The 16,948-nt window shown below is 49.1% G+C and overlaps 1 protein-coding gene and 1 long non-coding RNA gene across 2 annotated transcripts; one reads left to right on the top strand and one right to left on the bottom strand.

Moving 5' to 3' along the window:
- Positions 1–4,622: 4,622 nt before the first annotated feature.
- On the bottom strand, positions 4,623–15,866 carry HAUS5 (HAUS augmin like complex subunit 5). The gene is made up of 19 exons (XM_006068802.4): positions 15,707–15,866; positions 14,867–14,929; positions 14,743–14,775; positions 14,584–14,608; positions 13,913–14,018; positions 13,674–13,833; positions 12,495–12,564; positions 12,322–12,404; positions 11,775–11,832; positions 11,496–11,620; positions 11,247–11,310; positions 11,009–11,139; positions 10,622–10,784; positions 10,323–10,403; positions 10,076–10,221; positions 9,780–9,891; positions 9,570–9,702; positions 7,449–7,581; positions 4,623–7,280 (listed from the first exon to the last, which is right to left on the bottom strand). The coding sequence occupies exons 1-19, from the start codon at positions 15,802–15,804 to the stop codon at positions 7,163–7,165; spliced, it is 1,902 nt and encodes a 633-aa protein (XP_006068864.2). The 5' UTR covers positions 15,805–15,866; the 3' UTR covers positions 4,623–7,162.
- LOC123330465 lies at positions 15,867–16,401 on the top strand. The gene is made up of 2 exons (XR_006546439.1): positions 15,867–15,999; positions 16,244–16,401. It is a non-coding gene; the product is annotated as an uncharacterized LOC123330465 (long non-coding RNA).
- The last annotated feature ends 547 nt before the right edge of the window (positions 16,402–16,948 follow it).

Genomic DNA, 16,948 nt, shown 5'->3' with positions numbered 1-16,948 from the left:
ATTGCGTTCTATTTCCCCTGCCTCAAAATGTCATTATATTACAATAGTATTGTAAAAATCAGGATCCAAATAAGCCCCACATTTCATGTGGTCAGTGGGTCAGTCTCCTTCACCCCCCATCCCACCCCTTAAAACTTAATTGTACTGCCTGCCTTGGTTCCTTGAAGTTCAAGTTTGAATCAGCATAAATGAGAGATTTGTTAAAATTGTTTGGTTGCTTCTGTGCTAGAGATATTATAAGAAGAGAATAAGATACCTTAAAAATCATTAACTAGAGTCCGTACTTTATTCAATTTTCCTGGTGTTTACCTTATCTATTTTCTGTTCAAGCATTCCATCCAGGATAACACGTAACATATAGTTGTCATGTTTCCTTAAGCTCTTCTTGCCAGTGACAATTTCTCTTTCTTTTTTCATGACTTTGATAGTTTTGAGGAGTACTGGTCATGTATTTTGTAGAATATTTCACATTTGGGACCTTTCTGATGTTTTTCTCATTATTAGGCTGAGGTTATATTTTTTTAAGGGGCGGGGGGAGACCACAGAGGTAAAGTGTAATTCTTATCATATCAAGGGTACATACTGTCAACATGAATTATTATTAACTTTCATCTCCTGAGGTAGCGCTTGTCAGGCCTCTACTATAAAGTTACTTAAAAAAAAAAAGAAACCTCCCTTTTCAACTCTCTTGCAATGTTGATGGCAATGTAAAGTGATACAGCTACTACGGAAGATAGTATGAAGATTCCTTAAAAAAACTAGGAATAAAACTACCATATGACCCAACAATCCCACTACTTGGCATGTATCCTGAGTAAACCATAATTGAAAAAGACACATGTACCCCAATGTTCATTGTAGCACTATTTACAATAGCTAGGACATGGAAGCAACCAAGATATCCATCAACAGATGAATAGATAAACAAGCTGTGGTATATATATATATAATAGAATATTATTCAGCCATAAAAAGGAACACATTTGAGTCAGTTCTATGAGTTGGATGAACCTAGTGCCTATTAGGCAGAGGGAAGTAAGAAAAGAGGAAAACAAATATATATATATATATATATATATATATATATATATATATATGAAATCTAAAAAAATGGTACTGATGAATCTATTTGCTGGGCAAGAATAGCGACTTGGACCTAGAGAACAGACTTGCTGACGTGCGGGGGGAGGGGAAGGAGAGAGTGTGACGAATGGAGAAAGTAGCATGGAAACATAAACACTATCAAGACAGCCAGTGGGAATTTGCTGTGTGACTCAGGGAACTCAAACCGGGGTTCTGTGACAACCTAGAGCAGTGGGATGGGGTGAAAGGAGGGAGGGAAGTTCAAGAGGAAGGGGGTATATGTATAACTGTGTATGATTCACCTTGATGTATGGCAGAAACCAACACAGCATTGTAAAGCAGTTATCCTTCAGTTAAAACAAAAACAAAACAAAAAACCTTTTCAAGCTCTTTTTCTTGCATAGGGGATGTCTAGTCTACCCCCTTCATTTAATTATTAAATCATTTGTATCAGTATGGACTCATGGATATCTTATACTTTTGGTTATTATTCAATACTTACTTTGTTGCTCAAATTGTTTCAGCTTTTAAGTCTTTTTTTTTTTTTAACCTGAAAAATGTCCTTCTCTTTATCTTCCTCATTTTTCCTTTTCTCTTTCTCCCCCAGATCCTCTCTCTCTCTCTTTTCCCCCTATTTGTTGGAGAAACTGATCACTTGTCCTGTTGGATTTCTCATATTTTGGGTTTAACTGATTACATTGTTTCACTTGTTCCTTTCCCTTTCTTGACAGCAGAGAATGCTTAAGAGGTAGTGCTGTTACAAAGCAGCCATTGAATCCTACATGTAGCTCAGTCCAGTAAAGAAACTGCCTGCAATGCAGGAGACCCAGGTTCGATCCCTGGATTGGGAAAATCCCCTGGAGAAGGAAGTGGCTACCCACTCCAGTATTCTTGCCTGGAGAATCCCATGGAGGAGCCTGGCAGGTTACAGTCCATGGGGTCGCAAGAATTGGACATGACTTAGTGACTAAACCGGGAGAAGGCAATAGCACCCCACTCCAGTACTCTTGGCTGGAAAATCCCATGGACGGAGGAGCCTGGTAGGCTGCAGTCCATGGGGTCGCTAAGAGTCGGACACAACTGAGCGACTTCACTTTCACTTTTCACTTTCATGCATTGGAGGGCCTGGTGGGCTGCCGTCTATGGGGTCACACAGAGTCGGACACGACTGAAGTGACTTAGCAGCAGCAGCAGCAGCAGTAGTGACTAAACCACCACCACTGTCCTGTCAGGAGCGGGTGGTGTCTGGTTGTCCTGCTTCAGTGATGCAAAGATTGATCAGCAGTGTCATCCTGTTCATCCATTTAAAAAAGTTCAATCAGCCCTTCCAGTCCTTCCATTAAGTTTTAGCAGCACTTGATCATCATCACCTGTATCTATTACATCATTAATGTATTGAAGATAATGGTTTTCAAATTTTATTATTCTAAAATCATTAGTGACTTTTATAAACTTCCTCATTTCAGAACTTGGGTTACTTTTTCACCAACAGGAAAGAAGACAGAAAATGCCTGATTCTTTCCCTATTTTATGTGGGGGAGGGAAGAAATGAGTTGGTTACTAGCACCCTTCAAAGGACCAATGAGGTATAGGTGTATGAATATCAATATAAACATATTTTCAAACATATTTATGTGCTTCAAGTCATTTAATTGCTGCTCAAAATGTCCCATCTTTAGCCAATATGTATGGATACATAGATGCAAAATTTTCCATACAGTTTCAAATGGTTTACTAAACTATTTGAATCTTCCTAGAGTCAATCCAGAGAAGGCAATGGCACCCCACTCCAGTACTCTTGCCTGGAAAATCCCATGGACAGAGGAGCCTGGTAGGCTGCAGTCCATGGGGTCGCTAAGAATCAGACACGACTGAGCGACTTCACTTTCACTTTTCACTTTCATGCATTGGAGAAGGAAATGGCAACCCACTCCAGTGTTCTTGCCTGGAGAATCCCAGAGATGGGGGAGCCTGGTGGGCTTCCGTCTCTGGGGTCGCACAGAGTCGGATACAACTGAAGCGACTTGTAGCAGCAGCAGCAGCAGAGTCAATCCATGGACCATGGCTGGGATAAGGGCTCCTGCTCTTTTATGTATAAACTGAGTTCCTATCAATCAGTCAAGGATGTTTTCATTTAAATGAAAGCCAAATTCCTTTGGGTATGATATATAAAAATAACTATAAAGGTTAGCTGTATATTTTCAAAAGATCTTGACCCTGTGTACTACTGCATTATATGTTTAGTTCACGTTTGATTTAATGTGGTTTTTATGATTATAGAACAATTTCTTTTTAATAAGTACTTAGTAGCTTTGGCTTATCTTTCAAATGCCAAGGAAAAACCATTAAAAAAATTTTTAGTACACAAATTGATTAATACAGAGCCATGTTCAGTAGTTTTTTGGAATACATAAATTTAGATACATGTCTTTCCAAAACATGACCCCTCCTTTTCTTTCATTCTATTCATTTTCCTACTGATGTAACAAAGATTTACTAAATACACAGGCTGGAAGTGCAATTCATTGACCCCCTAGGACAACTACTTTTCCTTGTCCAGGCTGTGAGCATGATGTGGATCTTGGAAAATGGGGAATCAATGGTCTGTTTTGAAATTTCACTTGGGAAATTGTTGTTGAAAGATAATGGCAGGCAGCCAGGGCAGCCACAGCCAGTATGTGTGACCTTTGTAGACCATCGCCTCAAGAATCCACAAAAAGTTGCATGGACTGTAGTGCAAACTACTGCAATGAATGCTTCAAAATTTATCATCCTTCTGGGTACTGTAAAAGAACAGAGTGAGTATGTGGGCCCAACTACAAATTTTAGACTCAAGGTAAGTGAAGTTTCTATTAAGATAGAGTATTAAACTTAATGGGCTTGCCTGATGGCTCGGAGGTAAAGAATCCACCTGCAATGCAGGAGACTTGGGTTCATCCCTGGGTCTGGAAGATCTCCTGGGGAATGAAACGGCAACCCACTTGAGTATTCTTGCCTGGGAAATCCCATGAACAAGAGAAGCCTGGTGGGCTACAGTCCATGGGGTCGCAAAGAATCGGACATGACTTAGTGATTAAGCATCAACAACCTCTTCATATTGACTTCTGAGTCCTTTGACTCAATCCCAGTAGTTTTAGAGTACTTCCTTGCCGCTGGCACAAAATGCTTCATACTCGTTTTGAACATTTCTTTCCCCAGACTAGAATCAGTTATTTCCCCAAGGATCCTTGGTTCCTTTGAGTCAGAAGTGGTAATTAGAGACCACAACCTGGGCATGAGGGTTACTGGGTTTGTTGTATCTAGAGTTTTTCTGTGGACTTAGCTAGGGAACTATATATATTTTGTTTGTTTGTTTAAGAAAGAGGAAAACCCATGAATTCATTCTGGTATTTCCAATTCAAATGAAAGATCACAGGGTATTACTTCTTATATTTGTATTTTTTTTCACTTGCATTAAAAACTTGGTCCCCAGTAATGTTAGCATAGATACTTATATGCTTTAGTCTAATATATATAATTTCAAAATATATGATGTTGGCTCTCAAAATTTTAAACTTTTATCAACATAAAAAAATCAGTATTATGAACAATAAGACTACTTGAAAATAAGTTGTAGACATCATCCTTAATACTTTGTACACATTCTCTCACCTAACCACAATACCATTATCACACCAAAGAAATGTAATAAAGATACACTTTCCAATATACCAATTTTCCATTTCTCATGAAAATTTCCCCCATTGATTTAAAAATGTACTTTCAAACTCAAACACTTAAAAATCACAACAGCTTGTGATACAATCAATATCTTGCATTATATTTGGCTGTCATGTCTCTCTTAATCTAAAACAGCCCCCTCTGTACCCCCACCGACTTTCTGAGGATGTGATCTAGTAGTTTTGTACAAAGCCCCACAACTTATGTTTCGCCCAGTATGTCTTCAGGATAGATTCCTATAGGTAGCATTGTTTTGGCAAAGAGCATGTCCTCATACAGTTTTGCTGGAGATTATCTCACAGGTGTTCCATATGGCATACCCACTGATACATCAGAGTGCTGCTTCCCTCTGCCTTGTAGACAAAGGGAGCTGCCAAAATCCCAGGTTTCCTTTTCCCTGTCTGATAGGTAGGAAATGTATCAAAGTGGGGTTTTCATTAGCTTTTCTCTTATTGAGTTTGAGCATATTTTCTGAGAACTATTCATTCATATATTTTATCCATTTTTCTATGGACTTGGAACTTTTCTTTTCCATTTTGACACTACACACACATACACACACACTCACACATCCTTTTATGGTATAAACTGCAAATATTTTCCCCTAACTAGCCTTCTTGTTAACTTTGCCTTTTTTAAAAAAAATCATGTAAAAATTTATGTTTTTGTCAGTATTATTTTCCCTTATTGCATATGGATTTCAAATCATATTGAAGAAAGTTTGTCCAGGTTCTAGCTTACAGAGGAATTCACCTTCGTGGAGGTCACATTTTGTTTGAGGAGGACAATAAAAGATAAAATAGTATATGTTAGAAGCTATGTTACAGAAAAAAAAGCAAGGACAGGGTAAGGATCACCTTGTTCAGTAGGGAGGTGGCTGGGAAGTGAGACGAAGAGAAGAAAAAGGAGGGGGGAACACTAAGGCGGCACGTGGGAAAGCAAGTGTGTGAAGACTGAGAAAGAGCAGCGAGGAACAGGAGGGGCATTGGCAGCGAGGGTGCCCCGGAGGTCGAGAGGGGAGCTATGGAAAAGGAGCTGGAAAATCATGTTTAGAATCTCAAAGATGGCAAATATCCCTAACTGGCAGACTAACTGCAACCCCAGTAAAACTCCTATCTATGTATTTCTTCTGGAACCAGCCAAATTTGGTATAATTTCACTTAACAGAAAAAGACAGCAAGTAGAGACAGGGAAACACTGACAAGTAAGCGCAAGATGGCAACCAGTCATTGCAGTTAAGACATATTACACAGCCTTTAAAATTAAAACACTGTGGGGTTGGCACACAAGAGTCAGACAGATAGCAGTCTTGGATACAGCCAGATAAAACAGATACAACCCAGACACAACCCAATTAGCCATGGAAGTTTTGTGTATGAAAATATCTAAATCTACTTTATAAAGTTTAGGTGGGTAAAATTTTACTTTACAAATTGAAGATAGTTCACGGTGAAATACACAGACCTAACGAGTACAGCGAGATTAGTTCTGACAAATCCATACACCTGTGTAACCCTCACCACCTTCAACACACAATTTATTTTTAACTCTAGAAAGTTTGTCTCCTCCTTGCCACCCACCCCTCCCTTTAGGGGACCACTGCTCTGAATGAGAATTTTAGTAAGTGCTTAAAATAAGACAAAATGGAATCCATTTGGATAAATTCCAAATGGCTCAAAGATTTAAATGTAAAAAACAAAACAAAAAACAACTGTATAAAAACTCAAAGACAATCCCATCTCTTAAAGCTTCCCTTCTTCCAACAGCGACACTGCCTCCTCAGCCCTTGCAGCAACACACTGAACTGGGGCCGCTGCACGCGCTGTGGTCTCCCCCTGCAGGCCCTCCTCAACAGCCGGGTGCTTCCTCCTCACTGCCTTTACAGTGTCACCTTGCTGCGCAGTCCTCTATTTAACACTGCACCTCTGCAATTGCTTTTTCTCATAGCAGTTCTTCCATGTACTAGATATTCTGCTTACTTATTCTGTCAGCAGTTTGTTCTCCTGTCCTAGAATGACAACTCCCTGAAGGCTGGGAGTTCTGTCCATTTTTTCAGTGCTGGATCCTCAGTGTTTAGAGCAGGCACTTGATTACTTCTTACTGAGGGTAAAAGTGATGAGGCGAGTTCCAGCTAGGGTGGGGCCCGTAGTATCTCGCTCATCTGTCATTGCTTTAGTGCAATGACAGGACGGGGCAAGGCAATTGAGAGAACAGCTGAGAACAGCGGGGATGTGGGCAGCAGGTGCGGTAGAGACCATGGGCGATGTGTCCAGGCGTGCTTTCTTCCAGAGGTCTTAAGGGAAGTGGTGTGTTGGGATGAACAAGTGCGAAGCTCTTGACTTCTTTTTGAGCTACCTCTTCATCTGCACAACTGCTGCAGGGCACCTTGGGCCTGGACCCAGCGCAGCTGCCACTGGGACAGTGACAGGCCTTGGCAGAGCTCCCTGGAAAGGGCGGCTTGTCCTGGCTGCTCCCACCTGGAGAAGGGGATGGGGTTAAAAGGGAAGGTCTAGGACCTCCAGACCTTCACTAGCTGACCCTCAACACCACGGTCTGCTTGTCACCAGCCCCTCACCCCCTCCCCCGGCCTAAGTTCTGCCCATTGCGCCCAGTTCAGCCCCCACCTCGTCATGTCCCCCTCTCACCAGTCCCCCACAACTCCCTGAAGCTCAGGGACTCGCTTCAGTGCTTGTTTCAGCAGGTTCTCCAGCCGCTTCAGAGCCTGTCCCAGACTCTCCTTCTGCTCCTTTTCCTGGGACTCCTGGATCTGCAGCAGCTCTGTAGGTTAGAAACCCAGTGGGCAACACTGAATCCTCGGGCTCCCGGGTGCCTCGCAGCTAATGAGTCACTGTCTTCGGTCATCTAGTTTTCACCTCAGCATCCCTCCTGAGCCTCTCTCTCCTCCCAGGTCCTCCTACCAGGTGCAAGCCCACCATGCCCCAGGCATCCTCTGAACACCTTCCTCCCGCGCCCTCAGTCTCTATGGTCCATCCCTCAGTGTCCTACCTGCTTCCCTGCTTGCCCCCCAGCCTCCCTCCTAGCTCCAAGCCTCAGCCTCTTACTGGTCCATCCTTCACGTGGCAGCCAGAGTGCTCTCACGGCCTAAACCTGATCCTTTCCCTCTCCTGCTTGGAACCCTCCAAGGTGCCTCAGCGCCTCAAGACCGAGCCCAAGCTCTCAGCCTAGTACTTAAGGAATGCACAATGTGGCCTCTGCTCACTACTCTGGAGCAAAGCCTCACCTGTTCCCCAGGCCCACTGGAGACACCATCTTTCCTCCTGGCAGCCCTTCCCAGCATTCCTCACCCCAGCTGCTTCCTCAGACTACTGCAGTCTTTCCCTCCACTGGTGTCTTTGTCTTCCCTGGGGACTGTGACTCGTCTAGTCTCTCTCTACAGACTCAGAGTAAACCCAGCTCAGAGTAAGTGCAGATCAGCAGTGTGGTCAGACCCTTCGGGCCTGAACCCCTTCCTGGCCTTGTACATCTCAGGCATGACACTTGCCCTTTCTTTGGGCACTCTTAGACACAGATGGAATTATTTGAGCCACAGGCTAGTGAGGCAGGGGGCAGATGGGAGCACTCTGGAGAGGGGGCCCACAGGGCTTACTGATAAGTTGAAGGTAGGGGTTCAGAGGACTAGGAAAAATTACGGATGACTCCTGGCTTTCTGGCTTTAGCACCTGCATGAGGGCAGTGGGGTCATTTATTAAGAGAAGGAAACCAGGAAGGAAAAAAAACAGAACTGCTTTCCGGACTAAAGGGAACTGAGTTCCAGTTGCAGACGTGTTAAAAGTCCCTGATGCCCATGAAGTAAGACAATGCTGTGCCACGTCTTGGGCTGTTTCTGCTGTTCCTTCACACTGCTCCTTGCCCACTGAAGAGTGGGGGTGGTAAGGAGCTCAAAACTCAAAGGCCTGAAAATGGTCTCTTCCTGCTTTGCTGATAGTACACTGATTCACTTCTCCTCAAGCCACCTCTTCCATCTATTTCTCTTTTGAATTCTTTGCTTCTACAATCGGGACACCCTGGGGCTGGACAGCTCTCACCTCTCTCCCCACTGAATTCTTGGGGGCTAGCACATGGCATATACGCAGTGAGTACTTGCTTAGTGAATCCAGGAATAACGGACTTCTGTGTTTTAGCTTCCTTTCTGTAAACTGTAGTCTTATACTCCCTTCCCTCATGGTAAGGACTAGAAGAGGCTGTGCATGTGCAGAGAGCAGAGACTGGAATCATGCGAGGGACACAGAATGCTTAACTGCAGCCAGCCACAGCTCAACACCCTGTTCAGGCCACCTGACTGAGTCTTCCCAGCCATTCTGTAAGGTGTTATTAATATGATTATGCTTAGTCCACTGCAGGGGAAACTGAGGCAGAGGGAGACCATACAGCAAGGAAGAGGGACTGCTGAGAAAAGAATCCAGTAGTTTCACTATACAGACTGCTTTGTATACTCAAGTATACTGCTGCTCGACGATGGATGAATATTCGGCAGCTTGATGAGCAGTGTCACCTAGTGGTTAGGAGCACAGACCCATGTTAGACGGCCTGGGTTCAAATCTAGCTCAGCTGTCTGGGCAGCTTGCAAGTCCTCTGTGATATGCAGAGAACCCCCGGGGATGCTGCGCAGAGGACACTAGTGAGTATATAAAGACCTCAATGCACAGTGGGCACTGTGTAAGCAGTGGGTATTTGTGATTTCTTCTGGAGGCTAAAGGTGCTGGGAGGGGGCTGGGATGCTGGATAAGGAAGTGGGGCAGGCCTACCCTGGGTGGACGGTCCCGGTGGCAGGTTGGTCTTCATGTGGAGCAGATACCAGTGTCGGAGACTTTGTTGGTCCTGGAGGAACAGAAGGTCCTGGCGAAGAGAGGCAGCCCTCGGGAGGAGCAGCTCCGGAGCCTGGAGGAAGGAGGACGGACAATCACCTGGGGCGGGGGCTGGGGTTGGAAGCCAGGGCCAAGGGGACAGGCACTCACCTTCCCTGCGGGCAGCCCCAGCGTGTGGCTCAGTGCTATGAGGCTGGAGCCCCTTGGGGATGCAGGATGCAGCTGGTGGATGGATGGCAGGACCTTGGGGAGGGGCTGCAATCTGCGGAGTGAAGTCCAGGTTGGGAGGGGCACTGAGAGAGAGGCTGGGTTCCAGAGGCCCAGGAACTTGGAGGTAGGACTGAGGGTGAGGTCTGGCAGCCTGGGAACCCTAGGATTGTGTTTTAGGAGTGGGCCTAGGGAGTAGCAGTCATCCAAGACAGGGTATGTGGCAACCCGTATCTCACCCTCCGGGGCTGTGCTGCAGCAAGGGGCCCAGAGGAAGATGGGGCAGGTGCTGGGCTTCCTGCTCCAGACACCGCATCAGTTCCTGGCTTTGTGGAGCCACCGCCTCAGACATGGGGACTACTTTTCGCTGAACCAAAGCTAGCACCTGTGGGGAAGGAAAGGGATGGGAAGGACAGTGTGAGGCTGCTTAGTCCCCTCCCGAGGAGGCCCAGCCCTCCCCAGAATTGGCCCCGACTCCCATCTCACCTCCTCGGGGCTCCGGCACAGGCGTGACTTGCTGGCTGAGTTGCCCTTGATGAGCAGGCGGATCTGCTCCTGTGTCTCCTCCTAGGCAACCAAGAGGCCATGGAGATGGGCTGATTTTCCGTTTTACCTCCCAGCCTCTGCCCCTGCTCACCCCCTTGCACAGGCCCTGACTCCTCTTGGGAGTCTCACTGAGGCCCCCTCCCCTCACCAGGAGGCCCAGTTCTGGCTCCTTAGGGCTCCCAGTCTGACTCAGGCCCTCCATCAGGCCCAGCCACTTCTCCTGCAGTCCCACTTCTCACCACTAGTTGCCGCCAGCGCAAGATCCGTTGCTGTTTGGCCTGGAGCTCCTGGAGGAGAATCTGCCGATGCCCAGTGGCCTCCTCCAGCTCCTGGCTCAGGGCACGCAGGGCCTTGAGTTCGGCCCACAGGGCACAGACCCGGAGTCCCAGCACCAAAGTCTGCCTGCGGCCCAAGTAGAAAAGAGCAAAGGAGAAGGAAGTGACTAAGACTCTCGGTGGAGCAGGGAGATCAGAGGCACAAGGATGCACAAGGAGCCGTAAGCATAGGGAGACGACCCAGCAGAGCAAGCAGGGAGGCTGAAACAGGAGCCAGGGTGCAGAAGTCTATATTTTGAGACCCTTGGGAGAGACATGGCCTAGAGACCATGGCCCTTGGAGACTCCTCACCTCTCACTGGATCCCAGGATACATCTATCCGCCTTCTCCATCAGGCCCTGGAGGCGCAGGGTCAGGACTTGATGCTCCTTCAGGAGGGGGTCCCGCTGGGTGACCAGCTCACCCACAGACCGCCAGCCCTCCTGGAGTGAGCACAAAGTCAGGGTGACATGGTCCCTGGCAGGGAGGGGACCAAGGTGTTTTGGGTTGGGAAGGGGATGGAGTCCTGGGAAGGGTCCTGGGGGGTCACCTGGATGAGATGCACTATAGATGGCAGGGTCTGGCTGGAGTCGGACTGGTCTGGTGCCTGGGACCTGAGAATAAGGGCTGAGCTGTAATGGGAGAAGCCCTGTCCCCTTGTAGGTAACCAGTGTCAGCCTACTTGCCAGACTGGTTACTGGGTCTCAGTTCCCATTGGCAGGTCACCCTGCCTGGTCCTGACCTGTCCCAGCTCACCCAGCCACCTGCCCTACGCTGACTGGGAGCACCAACACCTCACCTGGTTCTCTCCATATCCTGGAGCCCATCCACACTGCACAGGGAATGGATCTCTGCCTCCCGCTCTGCAGCCAGATGCTGCAAGGCAGCCAGGACGTGGCCTGGTGGGTGGTTTGTCAGTAGGCTCTGGTGGGGAGAGGGGTGAAGTTAGGCCAGGATGGGGGCAGGGCTGCGAGCTGGAACTCCATGGAGAAGGAGTAGGGATCACGAGTGAGGTCCTGGCACCCTGAGGTTTAGTCATGGGGCAGGGGGTGTAGCCTTTCTTGAGAGTGCCCCTCACCTCCACTGAGCTAAGCCACTGCTGGTAGGAAGTTCCAAAGTGGTCATCTTGCAGGGTTCTGTGGAGTTGGGGAAGAGGACAGAGAATGTTACAAGAACCATTAATTCACCCTTTAATGATCACTGCCACTCTGTAAGGTAGGGGCTGTCACTGTCCTCATGTTAAAGATTGGAAACCAGGTTCCTCTATACCAGCTAGACTTGAGTGTCCCACTTAACAGCATATCAACGCCTTGGCCTTGGACCCATTCATGTGTGCTGTTTACCTGGCATGCCCTCTCAACCTTTTATCCCTCCTCACCAAAGCACCCATCCTCTCTGCCTCCTTAGCTGGGTAGGGTGTCTCCTTTGGGTACCCAAAGCCTCCCAGGCTTGCCCACCCTCTGAAAGCCCTAACTACCTGGGTCGTCACTGTCTCTAAAGGTCTGCTTCCTCTCTTCCCAGCCTGGGAGACTTGTCAGGGCAGGGCCTGGGGCTGACAGAGCCCAGAGGTACAGTGTCTGTAACAGGGTTCTTTACAGGGTCTCTGGTGGCCGAGGGCTACTCACGGAACGCCGCATCCCTGAGCCTGAGGACTCAGGAGGCTCTGCAGGAACTGGGTCCGGAGGCTGCAGGCTGTTCGGACATCATGCTGTGAAGAAGAGGGTGTAGTATGAGGGGCCCAGAGGTCCATCTAATCCCGGACACCCCACCTTTCTCCCCCCTGGCCCAGGACTCTTACCAGGACCGCAGGCTCCAGGCCCAGGGCTGCTGATATCAAGGGTCCAAAGTTTATATCCACTTTGGCCTTCCTGGAGGGAGGAGTTCAGTTGGGGCTGGGGTTCCTGGGAGGAGGTGGCTGGCAGCAGAGGTTGGTTCCCCCCTGCTGCCAGCAAAGCTAGTCACAGGGATCACTGAGCCTGGATCTCAGAGGCCAACCCCCAGATGAGATCACGGTCATCTCCCAGCTGGATGACTGCATTAATCTCCTCATCTATCTCCCTGCTCTTACCCTCTGCAGTCTGTTCTCCACCCAGCAGTAAGCCAACAATCCTGTCAAAACCTCCGACAGATCAAAACAGTCCCTGTTTTGCTCAAAACCTTTGAAAACGTGATGGGTTTCCATCACACACAGAATAACAACAATTAGAATGCTTCTAAGCACTCTGCTTGATTTAACTCAATTATCATATCTACCCTTTAGAGTAGATATTAATATTATCCCTCTTCTACAGAACTTAGAAACTGAGGCACAAAGCAGTTAAATACTTTGCCCAAAGTTACACAGCTGTAAGTGGCTGAGTCAAGACATGAACCCTGCCTACGAATATAACTCCAATGCCTCCACAGTGCTCTGTCCACCTCTCCAGCCTACCCCCTTACTACTCTGCCTCTTGCCTTCAAAATTTAAGCTGAACTGGCTTCTTGGCTGTTCTTCCCACATGCCAGGCTCAGGGGGCTCTGCTCTTGCTGTTCCTCTCCATGGAAATTCCTCCCCTAACTCAAATGTTAACATCCTCAGAGAGGTTTTCTCTGACCATTGTACCTAGGGTAGCATCTCCCTGTCCCTTTCTACATCACCTTTTCTTCATAGCGCTCATCTCCACCCATGATTATAGGGTTTGTCTGTGTCCTGGTTTAGCACTTGTCTCCTCTGCATCAGAGTGTGAGCTCCATGAGGGCAGGACTGTCCCGTTTACTGGTTTTTTTTTCTCCCCCCAGCACTGGCGTTCTAGATATACAGCTGGCACCATGCTAAGCACTGAAAAAACAGGTGGCTGAGATGGCAAAAATTTCTGGCTCCATGGAGTGAAGCTCAGAATTCTAGAACCCAGAAGGGGTCCAGGCAGAGCACTGGGTCTCTAAGAATGTCTGTATGCCCAGCCTGGTGAGGGATGCTCCCTGGACACCTGAAGCCCACCTCTCTATGTCCTGCAAGCGCTTGAGCTGATTCTGCAGTCGCTGCATGGGATCCTGGAGCTCACGCTGCTGTCTTCGCATGGCCCCAGCTTGAGCCCGGAGGAGGAGAGCACGGCGCTGGGTATCTTGCATGCTCTGTAGGTTCTGCTCCATGGCCATGTCTGTGAGAGGAACAGGGGTGGCCATCAGCGCTTTCCCTCACCCCATTCTGCTGCCCATCTCTCCAGCCCCATAGGTCACCCTGAGCCTCAGTCTCTTGCTCCATCAGCTCCAGGCTCTGGTCTAACTCCAGGATCTCTGCCCGCAGGCGGGCAACATCGGCTTCCAACTCCAACTTCCGGCGGGCCTGGTGGAATCAGGTACAGGGTCAGATGCATGGCCTGACTGCTCTCTGTGGGGCAGTAGTCTCTTACCTGCCCAGTTACATGGCACAGGGTTTCAGTGCCCAGTGCCCAGGCAGTTTCAGTGCCTGAAGAAGAGCACCAGGGTACTATCCTGTCCCCCTCCTTCCTTCTGGGATTGCCTCATCTGTCCCCCCAACCTGTTTCCTGTCTCTGTCCCAGTCCTCATCTTCCCATTGAGCCCGAAACCTGGAGTCCTGAGGTCTCCTGGAAGCCTCCCCCAAGACGTCACCTGGGCACCATGCACATGCTGGGTCCCATACTGGCCTCAGCATTTCTCCCAAGCCCATCTCTTCTCCCATCAACCTCACTGGCTTTGATGCCTCATATCCATGTCCCCCCACTCACAGCTCACGCCTCCTCCCCCTGGACTGCAAGTGAGTGCAGGGATCGGGCTGTCTTGTGACACAGTGACCCTTGGCAACACCTAGCACAAGGCTGGGCCCAGAGCAGAAGATCTATAAGTCCTTTTTTTGGATGAAATAAAACCTTGCAGCACATGCTTCTCACCTCTGGATTGTCCTGGTGGCCATACCTGAGGAAATGAGACCAGAGTGAGAGAATGATGGGGACTTCCAGGGGAGAGACGGGAGGTGTGAGGCCGGGGGCAGGGACATGGCTGGATGGGGCTGGGGAAGACAGGAAGGGACAGCTTTGAGGACCAGTTACCAGAGCAGGTTTCCCCGGATCTTCCTGACGTTCCTAAATGGAGAGGTAGGAGGAAGGGGAGTTACAGTGGGGCTCTCCTGGGTCCTCTCCTCTGCCAAAGCTTCCCTTCTGTGGCCAGGCTCACCTCTGGCTGTGCACGTGCCGCAAAACGTAGGCCCAGATGTCGGCCCCCTGGCCCAGACACAGCCTGTGGGAACAGCATGTAAAGGTATGCCTGGGACATCACACAGGATGGAGGATCCTCACTGACAGAGTGGTGAGGAGGTAAGACCTTTACTAGGGAATTCTCATCTGTACGGGAGGGAGGGCCCATACTTTTGGGGGTACGGTATTCCCTCCTGGGGAGTTCTCAGCCACTGAGAGGGTGGGCGTCTCACTGGGGATACGGGTATTCTCATTCGCTGGTGGAGTGCTCCATTTCTCCTGGCAAAGGATTATCTCCAGTTACTTCCAGAGGTGGGGTGAGGGGTACACTGCCAGAAAGGGCGCTCTCATGATCAGTTGTGGGTCATTACTCCTATACATTCGGTCTCGAATGGGGCGGTCTTTGCTGACTTGAGTGTCCTCACTAGCTGGGGTGGGTGGTGATGTACTGAGGGACAGCCTTACCCTGGAGATCCAATTTTCACACTGATAAGAGAGAGCTTTATTACTAACTCATGGAGGATCCCCACTAGTGCAAGGGACCCCACTCTGGGTGGCCTCAGAGGATGGGGGTGGGAGTGTGGGAGTCACCACCAGGACGCCCTCACTCAATTCAGGATCCTCTGCCTGGATCTACTACCTGCAGGGCAGGAGCGCCGTCGAGGGTTTATTGCACTGCGGCAGCAGCGCCCTCAAAGGTTATTTTCACTGGGGCAGAGGTGCAAGGGGAAGATGGCGCGTTTTGGATGAAGACGTGGGTCTCATCCCGGGAGACTCCATCTCCAGGGTGGGGAGTCCTCACTCCCAGAGCGGCTCTCACCTGCGCAGCGTCGACTCCGGGACCCGGGCCGCCACGGGCACCTCCATCTCTTCCGCCGCCCAGCAACCCAGTTCCCGCGCTTGCTGCGCTAACTCCATGACAGTGACCAGGCCGCTGCCTCCCGCCCCTTCTTCAAGTGTGGCGTCCTTCTCTGACGTCACGCAAGCGCCGGAAGTGACGCCACGGTCTCCAGGAAGATGGGGGCTTTCCTGCTCTGCGGGGTCTCAGAGCCGACCCACAGCTCTCTTACCTCGGGGTTCCTGTGAGCGAAGATGAAAGAACTTGAAGAAACGGTGGGATCCGCTTGCCTTCTGCGTCTTCCTTCCTACTACCAGCTGTTCCCTAAGAGGCTAAACGTCCCTAATGCCTCCCTTCATTTTCTCGACAAAATGGGACTTTCATCCTAGGAGGATGACAATCAGGCGAGGGGATGCCAAAATTACTGCCCTTTGATTTCAGAAACAGGGTGTCAGGTCTGAGCGAGGGACGGGGACAGTTGGCATGAGCCTAATATTTCCCTGGCATGCTTTCTTCTAGGTATTCGTTCGTCCTTACCAATCCGTAACATTCGTGAGCTGACCTTGAGCTGGGGACACCTCGGTGGCTGAGACAGCCCCAGTCTCCATGCTACGGAGCTCACAGTTCAGTGAGGGACGTAGACGCATCACCAGGTAGGGATGGATAGGACATAAGCAGCAGGGGTGGGTCGCTTTGGGGTAAAGGAACGTGAGAGGTCTGTGGAGTGCCCCTAGAAAGCGCTAATACTAGGGGCTGGAGTCCTGGAGAGCCCACTCAGCCTCAGACATGGTCCTGAGAAATAGTACCTCTCACTAAATATGATTGTGTCATTAATCACTGTCTTCAGTGTCCAGTACAGAGCCTGAATCTCTAAATAGTTGTTGAATAAACAAATGGGAGAGAAAGATGGCAGGGTGAGACTAAAAGCTGGGAACCCAGGGAAGAGGATGGAGCAGGGTGAGGGAGAGGAGGGTGTTGAGGACAGTGCTGGACAACTGCAGGGATGTTGAGTAGAGAGGTACCTTAGTGGATCTCATGTGAGGTTGGCTGGCTGTAGAGGGGTGAAATACAGCACTCTAGGCTGGAGATTAGGTGGAACAGACCTTGATATGGGGAGATGAGAGAAGGGACAGCTTTGGAGGAGATGCTGACAATGTTATCAACACACTCTATGGGTGTGAGGAGTCAAGGAGGTGTCCAAGGGTCAGCTGAGTCTCTGCTCCA

This window comes from Bubalus bubalis, chromosome 18 (genome assembly GCF_019923935.1).
Source record: "Bubalus bubalis isolate 160015118507 breed Murrah chromosome 18, NDDB_SH_1, whole genome shotgun sequence".
Lineage (NCBI taxonomy): Eukaryota > Metazoa > Chordata > Mammalia > Artiodactyla > Bovidae > Bubalus > Bubalus bubalis.
Note: the sequence above shows the minus strand (reverse complement) of the source record. Positions and strands in the feature narration are given on the sequence as shown.